General features: G+C 39.7%; 1 protein-coding gene across 3 annotated transcripts in view; it reads left to right on the forward strand.

Annotated features, from left to right (window-relative positions):
* Positions 1 to 22231, forward strand: part of dmd (dystrophin) — a 267135-nt gene that overhangs the window by 70517 nt on the left and 174387 nt on the right. For all 3 annotated transcript variants that reach the window (XM_068590506.1, XM_068590511.1, XM_068590507.1), the window contains exons 3-5: positions 18762 to 18854; positions 20402 to 20482; positions 22042 to 22134. In XM_068590506.1, coding sequence (XP_068446607.1) covers positions 18762 to 18854; positions 20402 to 20482; positions 22042 to 22134 — 267 coding nt within the window. The remainder of the gene's footprint in view (positions 1 to 18761; positions 18855 to 20401; positions 20483 to 22041; positions 22135 to 22231) is intronic.

Here is a 22231-nt window from a genome sequence, read left to right on the forward strand (position 1 = left end):
ACCTTAACCTGCAAATCAGCCCAGGACTGCACCTCAGAGGCCCACATGAACCCATTTTTTCCTTTTTTAGGGCAGGGGCTGAGAATCTTTAGGGTGAGATAGCAAGTCAGCAGTCAAGCCCCATGGAAGTGGTACACATCATCGGAACGCTTGGAAGCTGAAACTGAATTTCAGATGCAGTTCAGCAGCGTGTAACGTCGTTCTAGTCATGAATCAGAAATCAAATTGAATTAAGTCATTGAGTCAAATATATGGTGAAAGTTTAAAAGGGCTCAAAACATTTGATGGAAGTATATGATGATCATTGCTCAGCTTATTTATGTCTCATAAGTTGTTTCAAATTCTTTGGTCAGGAATTGACAGAAATTATAAGTAAAAAGGTTACATTTGTTAAGGTTTGCACTAACTTTGGGAAAGTTTTGTGGATAATTCTTGGTTTCATTACAGTTCTGTGAAAAAAAATTACAATTGGCAAAAATTGTAATCGGCAAATCAGAGTACAAGAATAAATCTGAAATTGGAATTGACCAAACTGCAATCTCTAACTATGAGAAACAAATGTGACGACCGTTAACAAAGCACTACCAGTTTGAGCATGTGCAGGACCATTTCAGCAGGTTATAGGATTGGGTTGCGAGTGAAGCCCGTTGTTGTTCCTCCGTAGGTAGACAATGAATTAAAAAAAGATTTTCTAGCCAGATTTTTTTTTTAAATTGTCATGTTGAAGCTGTTTGAATTCATCCTAATGCAACCTTTGGAAAAGTGAAAAGGAGTGTACTGTTTTTTGTTGTTGTTGTTTGTCATGTTTTTACAATAGCAAATGGGCTTCAACTGCTTTTCATTGTTCAACCCTGTGATATACAATGACAATAAATCTTCCTTGAATTATTAAATGATATAAAAACAAGATATTGGATACGTGCATATACTCATGTATTTGCTAAATTTGAAGCTGTATCTAAGACATTTGCTAGACAGGTATCAGAATTGCTCTACTTCAATTCCTCTGTCGGTCTGAAGCCTCCCTTCTTCTACAAAAAAAAAGTATTTTCTCCTATTTTCAGAAGAAAACAAACAGGAGGAAAATATATTTTTATGAATTTACGCTGGCAGTGTCTTTCACCTGCTTTCATCTGGAGGGTTTTCTGTTCCTTTCTCCAAGTCAGAGACAATTTTAGAGGCATTTCCTTTTACGGCTGTGACACAGACACACACACACGCACACACACACACACACACGCATGCAGGCACGCACGCAAACACACACACACACACACACACACACACACACACACACACACAAACACACGCACGCACGCACACACACACAGACCACATCCATTCTCTCTGGAAAATGGTTTGGTGAAGCTAGGATCTATGAGTGTTGCTCATTTTTCAGGTTTCCCTTTTTCTTGTGTTTATACATGCTTTATTTGTGATTGTTTCCCAAAGATGTGTATTTTTTGTATTTATCTCTTTTCTTTTCTGTTGCTTGATTGTTGTCTCTGGCCAGTTGTTGTCCTGTGCTGCAGTACCACACACACTTGTTCTGAATTTCATTGTAATTACATTTTGGTGTTTATTTGCAGTGTGTGGGTACTTTGTGCATGCCAACACATCACTTTTATTCTCATTTTCTAAGTTGATTACAAAGGGGCTAGGGGTGTGCCGTTGCCATGGCGATGAAGACTTAGACGAGTGTGTGTGTACGTGTCGGTGCTCGCTTGTGTGAGGAAAGCGATTGGAACATAGTCTGATCTGAGCCAGGTAATTAAAGCCAGAAGAGGGACAGACAGGATGCTGAAGTGTTCTGTATTTCCTCTTTTCCCTTTTCAACTATGCTCCTTTTTTCCTGTCATCTCCTACTTTTTTCCTTCTTCTTCTCCCATATTTCCTTACTTTCCTCTTCTCTTCTATTGCCTTTTTGTTTTGGGCTTTTGCCTTCATTCCCGCTACTCGAACTCTACTTCTCTCTTGGTTTATTCCCTCAGTAAACGTTGTAAACATGAGCTCATGTCTTAATCTCTCGTTTCAAGTCTTCTTTAATACAGCATGATTGAGTAAATTGAGTAAACTATGGTCCACTGAGAGTCAAATAGACTACGTCCACTTCTTATGTCTACGCACGTCTCATATCCCTCCCTTCTCTTCATCCTTCCTTCCCCTTTCCAGTGTCCCCTCTCTCCTATCCTTTGCTCATCTCCTCTTTTCCTTTCCTTTCTTCTCTTTCCTTACCAGCCTACCAGATCCCCTCTCACCTTGAGTAAAAGAAAGAGGGAGGGAGTACATTTTGGAGGTGGGAGGCCAGGAGACAGATAGAAAGATGTGGGTAGATAGGCAGGAGAGGAGGAGAGAGATATCCCCTCATCCATCCAAACTCAGTGGAGCATAATGAGTGGCCCATGCGAGATAGACGAGACTCACATACACACACACACACACACACACACACACACACACACACACACACACACCCCTCGGTGGAGCAAGAGGTAGCGAGACAGCAGATGGGAGAGAAAGTAAGATTATAAGAGGAGAGGAATTAAGAGGTAAGAAGAAAGGAGGCACAAGCAATGTAAAATGAGTGAGAGGGAAACCAAAGTTCAGGCAGGGACAGGAGTGGAGGTTGAGCAAGTTATGGCACGGCGTGAAAAGTGTGTTTAACGGCGGGCATGAGAAATGTCTGGCAGTGAAGCAGCATCGTGTCTGATTTTAGTGTGATTTGCTACTCAGCAAACTATAAAAAGAGGCGCTTCAGGAATACGAGGATCTGTCATCAGGGCAAGAAACTGAGCTTTTCTTTTTCTTGTTTACCAACCACAGCTGGTACTTGATCCATCTTCAGTTCAGACAACACAAGGACATACATTTGGTCTCAGCATTGATAGGGAACCCGCCATATAAAAAACTTAGTTGATATTATGTCAAACAGGCCAACTTTAATAAAATATATTAACATTTGTGTAATCTGGAACTAATTTAAACATAATAACAGTAATATAACCTTAGTTAAAATAAAAAACAGTATTCTGCAGCAAATACATACTAATAATAAATAGTTAAATAAATGAATAAAAAATGTTCTGCTAAAATGCCAATATACAGTAACAGTTCATTGTATATCCAAAATATATTTGAAAAAGACAATATGAATTAAAAGATGTCAAATAAATCTATTCTTCAGCACTGGTTCTGTCCTACTTTCTCTGAGTGAATAGGACAGAAATACCCTGCGCCACACACATTTTGGTACTTTAGGTGGCACTGTATGCACCTGGTCAAGTTAGTTGTGCTTATTTAACTTCTAGAAGAAGAACACTTTATTGTCCTAGAGGAGAATAAGCTGGAGCTGGAGACTATTCCCTGTGGACTCTGTGTAACACAGTTTAACCTACTGGCAAGCGCGTCTCATACACGATGGAAACAGGAAGGCAGGTCTGCATAGCTTGCTGTGAGCTCGCTAACTAGCGCTCGCTTGCTAACTAGTGCTCACAGGGGGTCACAGCGTGCCGCGAACACAGCGTGCCGCGAACACAGCGTGCCGCGATCACAGCTGGTGTAATGGCTAACACCACGGAACACCACTGATCGTGTTAACTTCCTGTTCATGCTTGCTGAACAGCTGTATGACTTTAGCATTGGCTTTTCAGTCTCATAGATGTGATTGAACTCACAGTAACAAGTATAGGTGGATTGTTGGAGCTCATCAGTAATCTCATCAGGTTTTGGATAATTTAGGGGTTTTGCTGGTAGGTGAAATAAGCAGATGATTGATATTGCCAAATGAATCAACCTCAAATTGCCAGGAATTGAGGGAAAGGGGTTACAGAGAGAGGAGAGCACAGCATTCATCCAGGTCCTGGTGTTAATTTCACACCCTGGCTGTCACTGTGCTGAGGTCCTCCAAAACTGCAGAATAGCTCTGATGAGAGAGAACAGGAGAGGACGATTAAGCTGAGGAACAAAAAAGAAAAGAAGAGGTAAGATGAGATGAAAGTATTAGGAGCACATACTGCTGTGTTCTTGTTTTAGCGTCCCTATATACCTCGTTATGCTGACGATACAAGCTTAAATTTGCTAATACCTTTACTCATAATTACACAGTTCCCAGCGTTATCATTATTTTGGACCATCACACAGTTAGTTATGTGTATTAACTGCACCAGTTTTGTTTCGCATCATCTGTGTCCAATTTTGGCATTTTAGGATGTGAAAATTGATCCGCTGCAGAGCGAAGTGTTCACCTATTGGCTTAGGTTATATTTAGTTCACAAGAAAGGGCAATCAGACAAGTTAATACAATTGAGACCATCTTGTAGCCGCAACGCCACATGCAACCAGGGGTTTGAAGGCCAGTTGGACAATGCCATTATAAAACTCAACTTTCATTTTGATCTCAACTCCACACCAGAAAAGTTTTGTGACTCCACCTTGCATCTCTATAGACACAAATATTCAGAGGGTGAAAACCATGGTAAAAAGATTTGAGCTTGATTTCCTCTTGAGGTACATGAACATCTCATTACATCTGAGGAGTTCAGTAAGAGTTAACAAGAGGAGCTTTGCAAACTGTGAAAGTAGCACTCTCATGTCTGTATTGAAGCCAGAGCCAACATAAGCTCATTAAAAGCATTAAAAACTACAAACATAAACTGGTTCTGTCCAAAGATCCAATTACCAGCACATCTAAATGTCACCACTCAACACAGACACAGCTTAATAATACTAATAATAATTTCATAATACATGCAAAATGTATTGAATGAAAACACAGCCATACATCCTTTTTGTAATCTTTTGTGGTCTCTCTTTTCTGCTCGGCTCCGACTAAACATCATTTGTTCTGAGATTTCTGACCCAATTGATGAAGAGCTGTCACATAGTTACAGCAGCTGAGTCATCGTTTCCCAATTCAGAACTAATCTAAACCTGCTGTAGAGCAGCATGGGAGAAGTAAGCCTGAATGGGCTGCTTGTGCTGTCGACTCGAGAGCTTCATAACTTGCGATGTGCGTACTGTAGACTTAAAGGTCATTGGAGGAGGAGATTGAGGCTTTGTAATTGGCAGCGGTAGAAGTTATTTTCACTGGCTCACTGCTGACAAATAGCACAAATTGCTATGTTAGTGATGCAGAAGTAGCTTTAATTGAAGACGTAAAGAAGATTACATCCAACACATTGCCTGGAAGCAGAAAACAAAACCAGGCATGAAAAACACTGAATTTCTGCACTTTGGTTCTACTTACATTTAATGAAGAGTCCAAACCAACAAATCTCAAACCGTGGCAGGACAAATTAAACTATGGTTGGCCGCACCAGTCTTGGTAATAAACGGAAAACACTGACCCAGATTTTGCAATTATTGGGATGAGAGAAAAAACATCAGGAGCCTTCATCACCGCAGCTTTTACGAAGCCTTGAGATGCATAAGCAATGTTACAAATGTTACAAAAGTAATTGGTCTTTACACCGTTTACACACTCAACTTTATGCAATAAGTTTTATTTTTAACTGTGCATTTTGGTATTTTTAGTTTCATAGCATAATACGGCGACCACTGGTGGGCCGCGAAGGTACTGCACGTGGGCCGCGAGAGGTCATTTATAAATAAATACAACTTTTTAATTTTCAATTTTGAAAAGTTTGAATTTAATATCAAAATATTTCTGATTTAAATTACGTGTTATTATTTTACTGGTGAAACCTAAGGTTCTTTTTGCGCCTAAACTGTGTGGTACTAATAATATAATAACACAATCATTCGTCAGCTAAACCGGCAACTTCTTTATTAACGTCTTCCCTTTTTCATCACCAACATTTCTCCGCACCTCTTTTTCCGTTTTCCTCCTTCAAAATAAAAGCCTCGGAAACACAATACAATTGTTTACACTGACAACAAAGACGATGCGTAATTAAAGGCAATTTTGGATGAAGCAGTGAGAACAGTGAATGTCTTTAAAAGTCGTCCTGCAATCACGCCTGTTTGCCATATTATGCGCAGAGATAGGAAGCGACCACCGACAGCTTCTCCTGCACACTGAAGTCCGGTGGCTTTGACCCGACTTTTTGGATTGCGTGATGAAGTCAGGCCATTTTTTGTGAACTCCAGGTTTGAACTGTCAGACCAATTCTGTGACTTCAAGTGGCTTTGTAAGTTGGCGTATTTGGCCAACATGTTCGGGTTCTTAAATAGACTCAATCTATCGACATAATCAATTCAGATCAACTATGAGTGCTTTGACAATCTTTGTGAATTCTTCAATAAAGAGAAGAGGCAGATCCCGACCTACGTGGCCAACCCTGTCTCCTACAAATCACGTTCTCTCAGAACTAAAATTTTCTCCCTGAATACGTCGTTGTTTGACGTATTACAAATACGGTGATTATACGCACATTTTTGTTGTATTATTTATTACAAATACGCTCATAATCGTGTGTTTGTGTCATTGTTTTCTTGCTTCCCCGCTGAATTTAAGCATATTTGAATTTCTAAACTCTGCAGAGGAAAAGAAAAGGGGTGGTGTGACGGGGCCGGTCTAAAGACCGCTTGGCAGCCGGTGTGAGGTTGATGTGCCGGTAACGGCCCAGGGCCAGTCTGAAGACCACTTGCCCGAAGGTGCCGGTAACGGCCCGCTACGCACCGGGTCCAGGACGGTAACAGACCCCGTCCCTCGTGGTCCGGGACGGTAACAGCCCCCGTCCCGCCGGGTCCGGTCTCCTCTAAGTCAGGTTGTCAGCTGCAGCTGACACTGACGTACGTTTTATGTTTAACATTTTAAAACATTTCTGTATGACCAGTACAGTTAAGTGACATGAAAAAAACAATATCAAATGGGGCGCCCTCTTGTAGTATTAAAGTAAATATATATGAGCTCCGGAGAAAATGGTATACAAAACATACATTGTCAGTTAATACATTTTTAATCGGTTAAATTCTTGAGGTGATTTAATAATCCCTGGTTTATGTTTTGATCAGCGTTGCAGGGCTCTCAAGAGTCACGCATTAAGCATGACTCCCGCTACGCAGCTGTTCGGCGGCACCTATTTGTCGTCGTCGTCACACCTTTGCTTTTGGGAAGGTGTTTGCCCAGTACAGAGGTGCTTGACATCTTCTTTATTATGATAATGAAATAATGAAAATGTTTTACCAAGGTGAAAAATGCTGCCTTAGTCCCTAGAAGGAGGATTGCAACTCTGTCACGTTGTTTAACATGGGACACCCATGTAAACCAAAAGTTAAAAGGTTAAGTTATTACGCACTGGACTCTGATAGCCCATCGATGTTATTTCACTCCTACACTTCTTAACCCTTTCACACAACAGTCGCGCAAACACCAGACTTCCTCCCAGACAGCTGTTCGTGTCAAGTGTGAAACCAAACGTTTTATTGACTAAAGACCTTCCGCTTCACAACATTAACCACGTGTTATAAACTGTGACCGCTTCACAACATTAACCACGTGTTATACTCTTTGACTGCTTCACAACGTTTAAACAGAGTGGTCACATGAATAAAACCCGCCACAGTGCAGCTGTTTCACAACTTGTACATAGAATGGTCATATATGTTGTTTGAGGAGTAGTTGGCAAATGGCCTCTGTCATTAAGGTTTGATGATGTGTTGATTATTTCAGGGTCATTAACAGTTAAGTGACACATTTACAGGAGAGTTAGGTGAAAAACACATTCTTACCCGTTTATGAAGCAAGATGCTCAATAAAAAGATGGTGCAGATGCACACACACACACACACGCACACACAGTTTTTTCGGGGATGATGCACTGGAGGGTTTGATTACCATCAAGGGAAAGTAGAGTGCAAAGTCGGAGTGAGGTACCAGGGTGGAATTAAATTTTAAATTACTATACAAACATCATAGCTTTTCTGACCAGCATTCACTGTCTTGTTGTTGGAGTCGCACTGCAAAGGAATGAATCAACATCTGCCTTTACTCCACAAATGATATATGTATATGTATTAGGGCTAGGCATCAGTTTTCTTTTTTTTCTGAGGTTCCGCAGGTTCCAGAAGAAAAAATTGTATTTTATCAGGGAACAACATAAACAGTGTGTTCAGTAGTAAGGGTCCCTGTAAGGGACAAGCCACTCCTTCTTTTGTCCATGTTCAGTTTGTTGCTTACCTTAAAGATGTATGTAAAAGACCATAAATTGATTCACTTTATACAAAAGCAATAAGTGCTTTTGATGTTTATCAGTTTTTCTTACTTAGTGAGAAAAGTCCAGTCTGTGTTGGCTTGAGAACGAGTGCACTGAACATTTCTGAGTATGCCTCATGTGTTGAAAGTTCTCTTCTTTGAGAGAAGAGTGAAGATCCAGAACTGATACTGACTTAAAGTGCTCTGCCATAGTGTATCAGAAGCTTTGTTCATACGCAATTAATGTTTAATCTGGTTGTGGAGCCTGCAGTGGCTCCAAGTCCAGCGCGAGGCTCCTGAGAGACTGACCGCCTGTGAGCGCTCTGTGAGCGCTCTGTGAGGCGGAGCAGCTCGCAGCAGCACTCGCTGCTTGTTGAGAACAGAAACTACATAACAATACGTGCTTCCACGTCAGGCTCAAGTTGACAAGTCGTCAACACTGCTTGTCGCCTTCAAAGTAAAAGCAGTGTCGTTGTATTGCACTTATGGCATGCACCTTATTTATTTTTCATTTTGATTGACCTCACGCGGGCCGGAGAGACGCCCAGGTCTAAACTACGCTTTCTGGGAGAGATTTTAAGTGCAGCACCTGTGTGCGGCAGTGATAAAAAAAAAAGCAAAAAAATGCAGTTAACGCATGACTAAATAAATAATGCCATTGTGCGATTGCTGCATTATTAACGCATTATTAATGCATTATTAATGCCTTATTATTGCATTATTAATGCGTTAATTTGCCCAGCCCAATAATATAACAAATGATGATACAAACATCAGTCACAATCATATTTTTTTTCACTCAGGGTAACTTCAGCTGGTCAAGTTGTTCTGTTGGACAGTTCACCTGTGCTGAGGAATGAGTAATCCACGTGTCCACAGTTGATCATTTGCTCTGGTGATCCATGTCAACAACTTATCACACACTCTGTTGAGTGATACAGGCTGCTAGGATTTACTCAAAACTTGTAGCAAGTTTGAATCTAAATGCTAATTTAAGTTGTACTGCATGGAAGTTTAGGGCTTTTAGTTAAAGGAACAGCGGGTAGCATTCAGGGGGATTTATTGCCAGAAATGGAATATAGTGAGTGTTTTTTTTTCTTCTGTGTCTACCTGAAGAATTGTTGTATTTCTGTTAGCTGAGAATGATGTTCATATCTACATAGAGAGCTGTCCCTCTTCAAGGAACGAGCCGCCATGTTTGTACTATAGCTCAGAATGGCGTTTTTGCATTGGCCCCTGTAATTCTCCTCCATGTTGACTAACAGTGTCAGTTGGTTGTCCTACACACTTTCTAAATATTCAACTTAGGTCGAAACGTCCAAACCGTCTCAAATCAAAGTCACAGAATCAATAACTAAAAGGGTTACAAAATTAAATCAGGGTTAATCTTTCTAGAAAAAGATTAATTCAATTCATTTTACACTCCTGCGTATGTCAAGAAAGACATTTTTGGCCTCCTGTCATTCACTCATGATGGCCTGAGATGTAACTGTTTCCTGTGTTGAGCAATCGGTGACATCAACCGCCAATGCTGATGTTACTGACAATGTTGTGCACGTCTTTAGTGAGGAGAATTTATGTGGAAAGACAAGTGACTCGGGGGAAATGGAAAATTACACAAAACAGAGAATGTCACTTTGTGACTTTTAGGAAACACTTGTAATCACAACATTGGTTTGATAAGATGAATAATAACATAATATAATATGCCCTTTGTGAGATATTTGCATTGCATAGGAAAATGTAGTTTTTGAAAGGCTAAACGTTAACAAATATGGATTTGTGTTATGTTGTGAATTTAGTAAATTATTACCTCTATTGTTTTTCTATATATTTTATAGCGGTTAGTTTTCTTTGTGACAGAAAAGCTCTGGCAGGAACTTTGGGAGCGCAGTACGATTCTGAAAAGATTCAACTGGAATTGCCGTGAGTTTCGTCACCAAAAAGTCAAAATGCTGGTGCTCAGAAGAAAACACTTGGATTATATTAATAATACAATTTGTATGGGAGTAAGAGAGATATTTATTTGGGTGCTAAGTTCAAATACCAACAATCTAAATCAGAAGTTTAAATTAGTTTTCTCTGTCAAGTTTATGCATTATTCATGATGAACACGAGCCGCCTGCAGAGTCTCTGTTCCACCAGATTTTCACACAGAAAGAAAGTCAGATGGTTATATATTTTTTTGTTTTTGCCAGTAGAGTTCTCTCTTCTCGACTTTTACCAACTTCTGTTTGTTTTAATTAGCTCAAAAATACAGAGACTGCAGTAGTGGATAAGACGTTCTTTTTTAGTTAGAATGTGAAAGCATGAAATCTTTGTGAAACCTTGTGATCCAGTCATTAGTAACCTCATGGGGAAAAACACGTATTTGGAGGCAGCAAGAGAATTAAATCTGTTGAATTTTAATTTAAAGGATACACACTAGACATCGTGTTAAATGCTGTCTGGAAACAACAATTAGTAAGATCCTCGAATCATGTGTATGATTTTATTTTACTGTTTGTGTCATTAGCTCGTGAAGAGAGACTGAAATCCTCAGAGATATGAATTAAATAGATACATCTCACAGTTTCCTGCCTGTGGGATTACTGAGAGTGTTCTGGAGTGCAGCTCACCGACATAATCTCAGTTTACATCTTGTCAGAAGAAAGGCTAAAGCTGTATTTTATTATTTTTTATGCGAGAAAGCTGTTCTATAAAGATGCACTCTGTGATTCAGTATTAGAAAAACAACTGTCCTGCTTCCTATGTGCAGTGGAACTTAACCACCGAAATGTATGTTTTCATATGTTTCAGAGGAATGCATCTAGTTTTCTCCAGACTAACATACACATATATATAGCTGGATTAACTCTGGAGGACTTGTCCTAACTAGATCCTCGTGAGGCCCCCTCGTCCTCTAAGAGCTGTAGATGATGAGGGGTCCACTCCTGATTGGTGAAAGAGGAGTTTAAATTTGCTACTAATATCCATAATTTTTCCTAATTACTTCCATTAGTACAGCATTTATACTTTTTAAATGTATACATTGTATATTATTTTGTAATTTACATTTTCTATTGCAGTCCTTTAGTTGTATTTTACATTGCCCTTTATTTTTTAGTTTTTCTTATCTCTACAAGAGCAACTGTAAGGCACAATTTTGGGATCAGTAAAGTATTCTGACTGATTCTAATATAAAATCTAGAATCTAGAAGCTTCAAAAGTTGTAGCAACGCTTCATTCTGATAGTGAAGACAATGATGAAGAGCCTCAGACTGCTCGCTTAATTCTAACAAGTTGGTCAATAAAAATGTCTTCAGCATTCGGTTGTACATGAATACATTATTTATGCACCGCCTCACCGCTAGTTGGCTCTTTTATAAAAACTTAAAGTTTCCCATAGAGCTAATTAAGCGCTAGGAGCTAACCCATTCCACATAAGTACTGATGAATATTAAAACATTATTTCTCGTACAGCTTTTTGTATGCATGGAACAACATCAGCTGACCTCCCTCTCGTGGGATAACAGTGGATACCATAACTTGGGAAAAATACATATTTCAATATTTGGTTACCAAATTGTTGTGCATCCTCGGAACGGTAATCATTTTAACACATGATATTACTCTGTCCTCCAGTCTGAGCTACATGAAAGATGAAGATGGGATGCTCTGTTGGACAGATGTTTCCTCCTTCACTGAAATTGCCATGCTCTTCCCGGAATAGACTTCGATTACAGCACAGCTAGAATATGTGAAGATGATCTCCTATTTGTTCTTCACAATTTCTCTACCTCTCCTTTTCAATCTTTTTTCAAAGCCTTCCCAAAAAGGAAGCTGAGTGAAAGGTTAACAATGTTAAGCCTCCGTGTATCTGTGAGATCCCTGATCCACACTGTCAGAGGTTTTAGTTGTGCTGCCCAAAAGTAATATCTAAGATAAATGTTTCAGTCCTCTTGCTGTTTTTAGAAAGTTAGGAAATTTCAAGTCTGACTCTTCAAAGTTTTCCTTGTCAAAGGAATCTATAGAACAATCAATCAAATGTATATTGAAAATGGAACAACAACCTGGACACGACATTCACCACGAGCTCTCTATGCATAGAGGAAGCGTTGTTCATTCATACATATTGTTGTATCTTGTTCTAAAAGTTTAGTTTGGTTTGAACAAAAGAAAAACATGTGTCATTGTTTAGAAGAGAGATGTTCTGTCTCCACTGCTTGGATATTGGTCCCAAGTCCCGGGTCATCGAGCAGAGGAGCGTGATCTGAAAGTGCAATTGAAAGTATTTTCATATCAACTTCTCTGAGGCAAAATAGAAATAAGCTGTAAATCACAGAGGCCAACTCTCCTATTCTGCAATGGTGCCTGGCCTCAGGTTGGCTGTTGTGTCAATTAGTTTGTAACAATTTAATTAAATGTTATATGACTTTAATTAGAAAAAGACCTTGGGCCTAAGTATGTGGACTAAAACTTTGCAGTGTTTATGACTTAGTATTTCCTCCCTATGATGCTAACAGTCAGACGGCTGATGTTCACCTGTCACTTACAGAAAATAGCAGTGACCCAGAGCTGCTGTTCATCTGCCACGAGAAGATGTTCCCATTAAATGTGTCACGTTTACTGTTATCTCAGTGGAATCCAAACACTTCCAGAATAAAGATAAGTAGTAAGTAGGTGGACCAAAGGAACTTGGAAGCTCTCTCTGTTTCCCGAGTCACTAAAATGCAAGGTTGTCATCCTTAAACTGTCCTCAGACAAGACTGTGCGGGTTACGCCTCATCTTTTGTGTCATCTCTCCTCTTCTTGATTTGTTGGTTAAGTCACAAGATGACCTGCTTGAAAATTCAATTACTGAACCTGACATCCTAAAACCTCCCTGCACCTGATTTGTTTTCTTAGCTTGATGGGTTTTTTTTTTACTGCCACGGAGAACACTGATTTTTCCCTTTTCACTAAAAGTACAACCACATAGTGTCTGCTGATAATGTTTTCGCGTTTATGTCTCGATAATGAAAAGATTCTTCTGGTGATTCCTTATGTATCCTATAATTTTTCAAACTATTTGCTACAAACATCATAACACTTCTTCTCCAACTCTTAACTTGAATCAAAAGACAGACATAATGCATACATGTAATATAATGATAGGAAAAAGGCCTCAGTAGCATTTATTTTGTTTTCTCCAGAGTAGTTCTGCAGTGCAGAATAAATCTTCACAGAGTAGTACTTTCTCCTGTAACATATTGCAGAATTCCTAACATGTTGCTAGATCTGGATACTTCTACACTCTCCAGTAGCACTTTTCCAATCGGTATTTCACATGTTCTGTGTCCACAGATGAGAACGGCACGAGATGGCTCACTAGTTAGTTACTGAATGTGTAGCGAGTCCGTCCTCTGTAACATAAATGAGCTGATAAATGATATGATAACGTGGTATCAGATTGATGCATGTAGTCGTAAAATCCCCGATCCCCAATCAAGCTTTCCAATACTGGTATTAGTATTGGAACAACTCCGGCTGTAAACACACGCATGGGAAAAATGAGTGAGTTGCATTTGATGTTCTCTACTCCACGTGCTTAAAGAGGTGGTCGTACTCTGAAAATGTATTGTCTGTCTGTGTCATCAGCACTGCCCCATACACTCCACTGAGGCAGATATATTTATGTTTCTCTGTATTGTTCTGTCAGTGGAGTTGTGATGGTTTATTTCTGTATTTTGCGTGAGTATTTTAATCCCAGTTTGTGTTGGAAGAAGATAAAAAAGACACTTAAGTGCTGAAACAAATCGTCTTAGAAGAACTTATTTGTTGAAGGATGCAAAGAACAGGCTGTCCTTTACGTTACCCCAGAAAATAAAGTCTCAGTCTTTTGGAACATTAGGAGAGTTTTTTATATCCTTTTTCATTAGATTTCTTTTTTCAGTATACTTTAGCTTTAGAGTTACTATTTGGTGGATTTTGTAACCTTTTCGCAAAGCCAGACCAACTTACAGCTGCTCGTTCTCATTTCAAAGTTGTTAAATATGGCAGAAGGTCTGTGGATACGTCAAACTGTGATGTTCTATTGGTCAAAGTTATGATGAGAGTAAAGTAGGAAGTTAAGTGGTATAGTATGGCAGAAAGCACTGCAGGGAGTGCTTCATCCACAGTGATCCAGAGATTTTCAACTTGGCACTAAAAAAAAGGGCACAAAAAGTTTGGGGTTTTAAAAAAACTGACATTGGGTCTTTTGCTTTTTCCCGAGGCAGCTGTAACAGCTTTCTCATTAAATAAACGCTCTATGGATAGACCATAAAGCAGACTATGCTTTAGGACGGGGCTACCTTGCGAATGACAGGTCACTTCTTTCACTGGTTGTAAAAAAATCAAGATGGCAATGGCCATAAATACAAAATGGCAAGGGTCAAAATGCCAATCACAAGGCTTCAAAGCTGCAGACGATAAATCCATTTTTGATGTCCCGTCCACTTCTTACATACAGTCTATGATGGACACACATTATCAGAGAATTACGATAAATGTTTAACTTTTTTTTTTTTTAATTTTGACTTCAAAGGTTGTGCCTTAGGGTTACGGTGGATACTCTTCTAATTGGACGATCGATGGTCTGATCCCCAACTCCTCCAGTCCGTGTGTCTCCAGATTGTGTCATCGGTGTGTGAATGTGAAGAAATGTGAATTAGTTGAGGTCCTAAAGAGCTTGCATGGCCCCTGTGCGTGAATGGGTGAATGAAGTGTGTTAAAGCACTTTTAGTGGTGAAAAGACTAGAAAAGCACTATGCAGGTCAATTTACCATGGATTACTACCTTCCAGTGGAAATGCAGACTTCCTAAATTGATTCAAAAGATATGCATGCTATATCTTGGAAATATCTTGGAATGGTAAATTGTAAATGTTAAATGGACTTGTACTTGAAAAACACTTTTCATGTCTGATCACTCAAAGTGCTTTTACACTACATGTCATTCACCAATTCACACCATTCATACACTGATGACAGGAGCTACCATGCAAGATGGCACCTGCCCATCAAAACTATCTAACATTCATACCCTTTCACACACCGCAGGGGCAGGCTATACGGGAGCTAACTTTGGGGTTAAGTGTCTTACCCAAGGACAAATTGACACATGGTGAAGACAAAAAACAGGATTTTGTCATGTTGACATAGATGACATAAATTAAAAGATATAGGATACTTGGGGATTTGTTGGTAACGCAGTTGTCATACAATGCAGTTAAAATAAATGAAACTATGGGAAATAGTACCGCAACAAACATTCCTATTTTGTGGTTACCTGTGAAAACTGAATTTCATTTTGAAAAGTATATGCATGTAACAAACAAAAAGGTGTACGTAGAGCGTCGTTGTTTGAAGCATCGGGCCACTGACCAAGCTGCTGTGAGAATGTGTTGCATATATATATATATATGTATATATATATATATATATATATATATATATATATATATATATATATATATATATATATAGTAGCTTCCTGTTACTGTTGTGTCTTCACTTATGCTCCCAAGAATATTCTGCTTTCAATCAATCTTTTCACATTAAGGTCAGAGGTTCGGGCCATTTGCTGGAACATCAGCTCGCTCAACAATATTCGAGTCTTTGGATCGAAGGACACCAGAAGGTGTCATTTGCTTTTTTCTACTCTATCATCCTGTAAAATTACAGTACACAAAACAATTACCTTGTGGTACTCTGCAGGTAGAAGTACAGCTTTTCTCTTGCCACAAGCCAGCCACGGAAACAGAAAGTAGAACAGAAAACATTTTGATTAGTTTTGCTGTAAAATCAATCGAACATCTGCACTGGATGGAGCTGCAATTATGGGAACATCAATTCAGGCCAGAGATCACCTAGACAACTGTCTTCATTGTTGGATTGAATTAACAAATATAGAGGATGTCGCCACTGAAACAAAAAGAAAGACAGTTTTTTAATGGGCGCGTTCGTTTGTGTGCGTTCTGTTTTACGGTGTCGTAAAATTCAAACGTGCATATTCCTCCTCTGTGCATCGTTTCCTCTTCTTCCATCTGTGTTCACCTGTGGTTTCTTCACTTATCACTCACACCCACGCGCTGTCCACAACCCATTTAAAAAACACATACAAGTCCCAATACACAAGCACACACACACACACACACACACACGCACACACACACACACTGCCCCAGCGAATGGAGTCTCAGGGCAATGCCAAGAAGCGAGGGCAGAGGGCTGGAAAAAGAGAACATGGGGGAAGGAGAATGATATGTGAGACAACGTGTGGGTGAGGCTGAGTATGAAATACAAGACAGAGAGAGAGCAGAAATGAAAGGGGAAATGTGAGAAGAAGTCGTTTCTCAGAAGATTGATAACTGAATTCCTTCATTACAGAAAAGTGATTTTCGCTTTTCTTTCTATATTGTGTTTACTTTGTCCTCCCACACAGTTCTGGGTCATTTCTACTACTATTACTACTCCTCTCTCTCTCTCTCTCTCTCTCTCTCTCTCTCTCTCTCTCTCTCTCTCTCTCTCTCTCTCTCTCTTTCTCTCTCTCTCTCTCTCTCTCGCTCTGTCTCACTGCCTCTGCTAATGCATTTTAGATGCAGGAGTGAGGACTCCGATGGCAGCCGTCGTTGTAATAATGCATGATGGATGCTGGAAAGGAGCTCTCTGCCACAGTAACCAGGGCGGTAATAATGGAGGGAAGATTCACAATGTTATTAGTACATGACGCGGCTGCCGAAACATGCAGAAGTAAAGCTTTACTTTGCTTACTCTTTGTGTCCGTCCTCTTTGCCCCTTTCCTGTCCTCACCAATTCCTCTCGCACTTTCTCATAATTACTTACTCCAGCAGGCTTTTGCTCGATTTTCAAATAATACCATCGAGCTGCTCGCCGTGCTAAATCAAGTGTTGCCATAAAAATTAGTCTGGATTAGCTGATCTCAAATCTGTTATGACACCTCTAATAAACCGTGTGCATGCGAAGGTCATTCGCAATATCCAAGTTAAATGGAGCTAATTGATCAGCCTCAAGTTAAGAGTTGTCTTTTTGGAGAAGAAATATTTATTACAGTGAACAAACTGATTTCATTGTAGTTTGCCTTTAACGTTTTTTTTTTTATCAGCATGCAGTGTTGTCTGGTTCGAGTTTTGACTGTAACAGTAATATTCAAATATCACTAATGCAATATCACAAAAAAACATGTGATTCCAAATGCACATATTGCTGTTTGCTATCTAAATGTTTTTATGTTCCAAAATGATTGCCAATGGCATCGTGGCAACTGTTAGCCCTGTTGTAATGTTAATGCTATTTACAAGGATTATAATGCATTATAATGTGACTATGCTGAAGTAAATGTTATTACATTTATATCCATTAAAACAGTGATTATAGAATATTCTAAAAATATTGTTATGTATTACAACTATGGGAAGAAAGTATCATGTATTAAGATACTGTAATTGACTTGATGGGCCGTAAGGAAATGCTTTGTAGTGTGTCAGGCTTATTCTTATAAGTCATTGTGAATACTCATAACAAGGATTATGCCGCGTTAAAGCAGATTATAACACGTGGATCTACTGGGAAAATACTAAAACGCCACGGCTAGTGGATCTAGCAACTCACTAAAGTGATAAAAAAGAATTGAACACGTTGTCTCATCAGCAGCTAATGATGGAGCTGAGGAGTGAGCCATCTTGCTTCCTCCTTATCTCTGCTTAGCGTTGCATAGTACAGATCAGGCTGTCGCAATAAAACAGCAGCAGATGAAGACAACGTTTTGAAGCTCGAGCACAAGCAAGAACTTCAATTACCTTGGAAACTGGAGTCCAGTCGGGTGGCATCAGAGGATGTGCGGGGAAACTCCAGATTACTTTGCTGAAAAAAAGATTAAACGTGACAATCTACTGTATTCTCTGTTGTTATTTGGTAACTGCTAATAAATAAGAATAACTTGGAAAAGGCAAAGTAAAAAATTGACATAGATTTCTTAAAAAACATTGGCAATGAACCTTTACAATAATAACACATTATGTTGTTATTACGAATGTGTATAGTGCATTACAGACATGGGCATCATATACACTGTGACTAGATATTATAAACAGCTTTATTGTATGTTTGACTGTATATAAAATACAAATAAATTCACATGTATTGTACAGACTGCAGTCGCTTCATCCTTCTCCCTTCACTCTGCCAGGCAGAGAAGACTCTCACTGTATTCAGCCTGCGGGGTTTTCTAATGTGAAGTAACTGCTGCTTTGTAATCTCAGATTCACCAGCACTGATAAAGAACAACCTCTTGGCTATTAACCGCTATCTTCAGATTTGAACATAGAGTAGGTTTCTGTGTGTACTCAGTAGATCTATCCAGTACGAGGAATGAGCATTTGACCTTTAACACGGAGAGAATGATCTGACCTCATGTCACTAGAGTTGTTTTTGTATAGCCATGAAGCCAAAAGCTTCCATGGCCTAAGATATTGCAGAGATGTAACTTTGTATTAATACTCATGTTGAAGCGAGAGGTATAAATGCATGTTGTTTTTCATGTCAATATGTTCGGTTGAATTTATAATTGTGTGTCTGTGTTTTAGACAGGGAAACCACCCGTGGAGAATCTGTTCTCAGATCTGTGTGATGGAAGACGCCTGCTGGAGCTGCTGGAGGGGCTGGCAGGACGTGAGCTGGTATGAACACACACACACACACACACACACACACACAGACACGGAAACCCACGAATGCGGGCCTCGATGTGGATGCAGTAAGAACATGCTGAGATCAATGAATCTGATCATTCAACTGGCAGCGGCTGCCCTCGTACGGTCTCGCCGCCGCTGACCAACACGCTCACATCTTCGATTGAAGGTTGATTGCTGAGCGAGACTCTGTGACTGACTTGTATCAGTTGACATAGAACACAGAAGAAAAACATCAATATAACGATGATTAAGAAATGTTTGAACACTTATGAATGTTGGAAAATGGTTCTTACTGAATATATGAGCCCACAGCGTCATCAGATCTGTGTGTGTAGCACACCGCTAACCCTGCTAGCGTACAATAGTAATTGGCAGATGGCAGCATGTTAACTGCAGTCCGTGTTCCCTCATATCACAAACTGGTATGACAAAAGAGCATGCAATCAAGCCAATCAAGCCAATCAACAAACAATTTACTAACTTAAGGACAACATAAGTGGAAGGCAAAAACTAGTTCAGCAGTGTGGGTGAGTGAAAGGCCCAATCCCAATCTCATGCCGTGAAGTCAGTTAGGGGTTTTCCGTCAGTCAGCATTTCTGCAGAATTTTCCCAAGGGAATTATGCACAAATCCTTGCAATGTAGCGTCAAGCACGGAGTTACCCCTGGAAGCATGGAGACTTATAAAAAGGTAAACAAAGAGGACGGCAAATTGCAAATGGAATTCCTCAGAAACACTAAGGATTAAAGATGAAACATGAAAACATATGAAAGCAGAGGAATGCAAGTAGAGATTACGTTACACAGATTTATTCATCGAACATTTCATTTTGTCATTAAAGCTGTTTGGAAAAAAACATGTAAATAAATTATTTGAAATGACTTCTCATCTTGTGAGCTAAGAGCCTGGAAGCCAGGAAAAAGTATAAAATAAATTCCCACAGCTGTACATCCTATCTTTTGACACATGTACCTGACACACACAAACACAGACACACACACACACACACACACACACACACACACACACACACACACACACACATACACACGCACGCACGCACGCATGCATGCACACAGACACACACACACGCAGGCACACACACAAGGCTCCATCTTAATCAAACTTATCCTGTTTTACTTCTACCTTGTATTAGACTTATTCTCTTCCCTTATCACTCTCTACCTCTTTTTTCTCTCTTTCTCTCTCTGCTCCATCCCCTCTCTCTCCTACTTATCTGAGGGGGAGACATTATCACCCTTGTCCTTTGTTTGATACTATCTACTTATAGTAATGTAATGGCACACACACACACATAAACACACACTTTTTTATTGTAATGTGGCAGTTTGCGACGCTCAGAGATGCCCCTGAGTAAGGTCTGTTTATGCCTCAATGGTCTCCTTTGTCTGTGTGTGTGTGTGTGTGTGTGTGTGTGTGTGTGTGTGTGTGTGTGTGTGTGTGTGTGTGTGTGTGTGTATGTGTGTGTGTGTGTGTGTGTGTGTGTGTGTGTGTGTGTGTGTGTGTGTGTAGGTGAGGTTGGAGAGAGGATTCACACGTGTTCACTCGCTCAACAATGTCAACCGCGCTCTGCAGATCCTGCAGAAGAACAATGTGAGTATAAGTGCAGTAAGAGTTTCATTTCATAAAGCTTTGACTGCGTTCATGTTCAGTGGTTGGACTCAGTGTCCACACACCAACATATTGTTGTTGAGATATCAATGCATCGTTCTTGTACCTTCACCTTTTAGCAAGTGATATGGATGTAATGTACGCTACGTGATGGACACAATGTACACAACCTATCGTCATAGTGAAACCGCCATCTCTCCCTCTCACAGTCCTGCTTATCACAGAGCTCACAGCGAACGTTAAAGGAATCCACACATCTGTCAATGTATTGACAGATGTTCTGTCAATACAGAACATCTGAATTGGCAAAAAACGGAATTGGCAGATCAGCCTTAAAAAATTGGAACCGGCAAAGAAAATTGCAATCGGTGCAACGCTAGCACTCACAAACCTGATGGTAGTAACATCTTGGCCTATATTCAATGGATTGAATGAAAACAAAAGTTGTTCTTCTTCATAAAATGGTGTAGTTTGTTAATAATATGCTGGCTTCGAAAGTAACACTCTGTTACTACTGTTGGTAGTTAGCTGGTTAGCTGAGTGTGCTAACCTTTGTAGCTGGCGTTAGAGCCGACAAACACACCATTTAGAACTTTTAACCCTAGAACACTAACGTTAAAATTAGTCACACTATCACTAACGTAGTGTGAATTTCACCCGATATAATGTAGCTGATAAAATATACTTCTCATCAAAATATATTTAAATACAACAATACAAGGCAAGTTGAATGACTCTTCTTTTATAGAATCTCTCAAAAAATGAAAAACAGGTATCATGGGGAGACTCTTAATAAAAAAGGTTCAAAATCCGGTGAAAAATTAAGGAAATCAACAATAAAAAATTATTTTAAATATTTTTGAACTTGTTCTTTGGTCCACATGTTCCTGGGACGTGTAAGTGTTGTTCTGTGAAGGAGAAATCTCCTTCAATGAAGCCTTCCGGTAAAAAATGTCACACTATCACTAACGTCAGGAGAAAAAAACAGTGATTGGAGCAGGAAGACACGCCCACCTTCAATAACGTCTGTGAGCAGCATGAAGCTAGAGAAAGACACACACAACTGAGACAAAAGCAACACAATGAAAATAACGTAACAACAATCGCTCGGGTGAAAATCACCCAACGTTAGTGTTCTAGGATGAAACACAAAATTGGCTCCTTACACTTTTGATTTTGTGTTTTTTTTGCTCAGGGAAAAAAAACACCATCCTCCAGAGAGTCTTTGTACAGAAGACCAAATACAGATTTTACCGCGACCCCATTCACACCTCCCTTCAACATGTGGAGATAAATTGGAGCTGTAATGGTTCCCAAGCTATGATTACACAATCGCTCTTTGGGTGAAGGCTGAAGCAAACAATGAGATTGCTCACAATTCATGTTTGAAATACAATTATAACTTGTGATGAATTGTCAGAAGTAGACATTGCTTTGTTTAAAAGGGTCACCAGCCACAGACAATGGCAACTACTGAATTATAAGGAAGTGATGGGGATTGCGTTTTGTGAAATAAACACATCCGTTCATCCCTCCTCCAGGTTGAATTGGTGAACATTGGAGCGACGGACATCGTTGATGGAAATCACAAACTGATTCTCGGGCTCATCTGGAGCATCATTCTCCACTGGCAGGTGTGTGTGTGTGTGGGCGTATGTGTGTGCATGCATGCGTGTGTATATTTAAATGCATTTCAGAAAGCTGTTTGTGTTTGTGTTTTTTACCGTGACC

This window comes from Clinocottus analis, unplaced genomic scaffold (genome assembly GCF_023055335.1).
Source record: "Clinocottus analis isolate CAN_PGR_092001 unplaced genomic scaffold, fCliAna1.0.p SCAF_24, whole genome shotgun sequence".
Taxonomy (NCBI): domain Eukaryota; kingdom Metazoa; phylum Chordata; class Actinopteri; order Perciformes; family Cottidae; genus Clinocottus; species Clinocottus analis.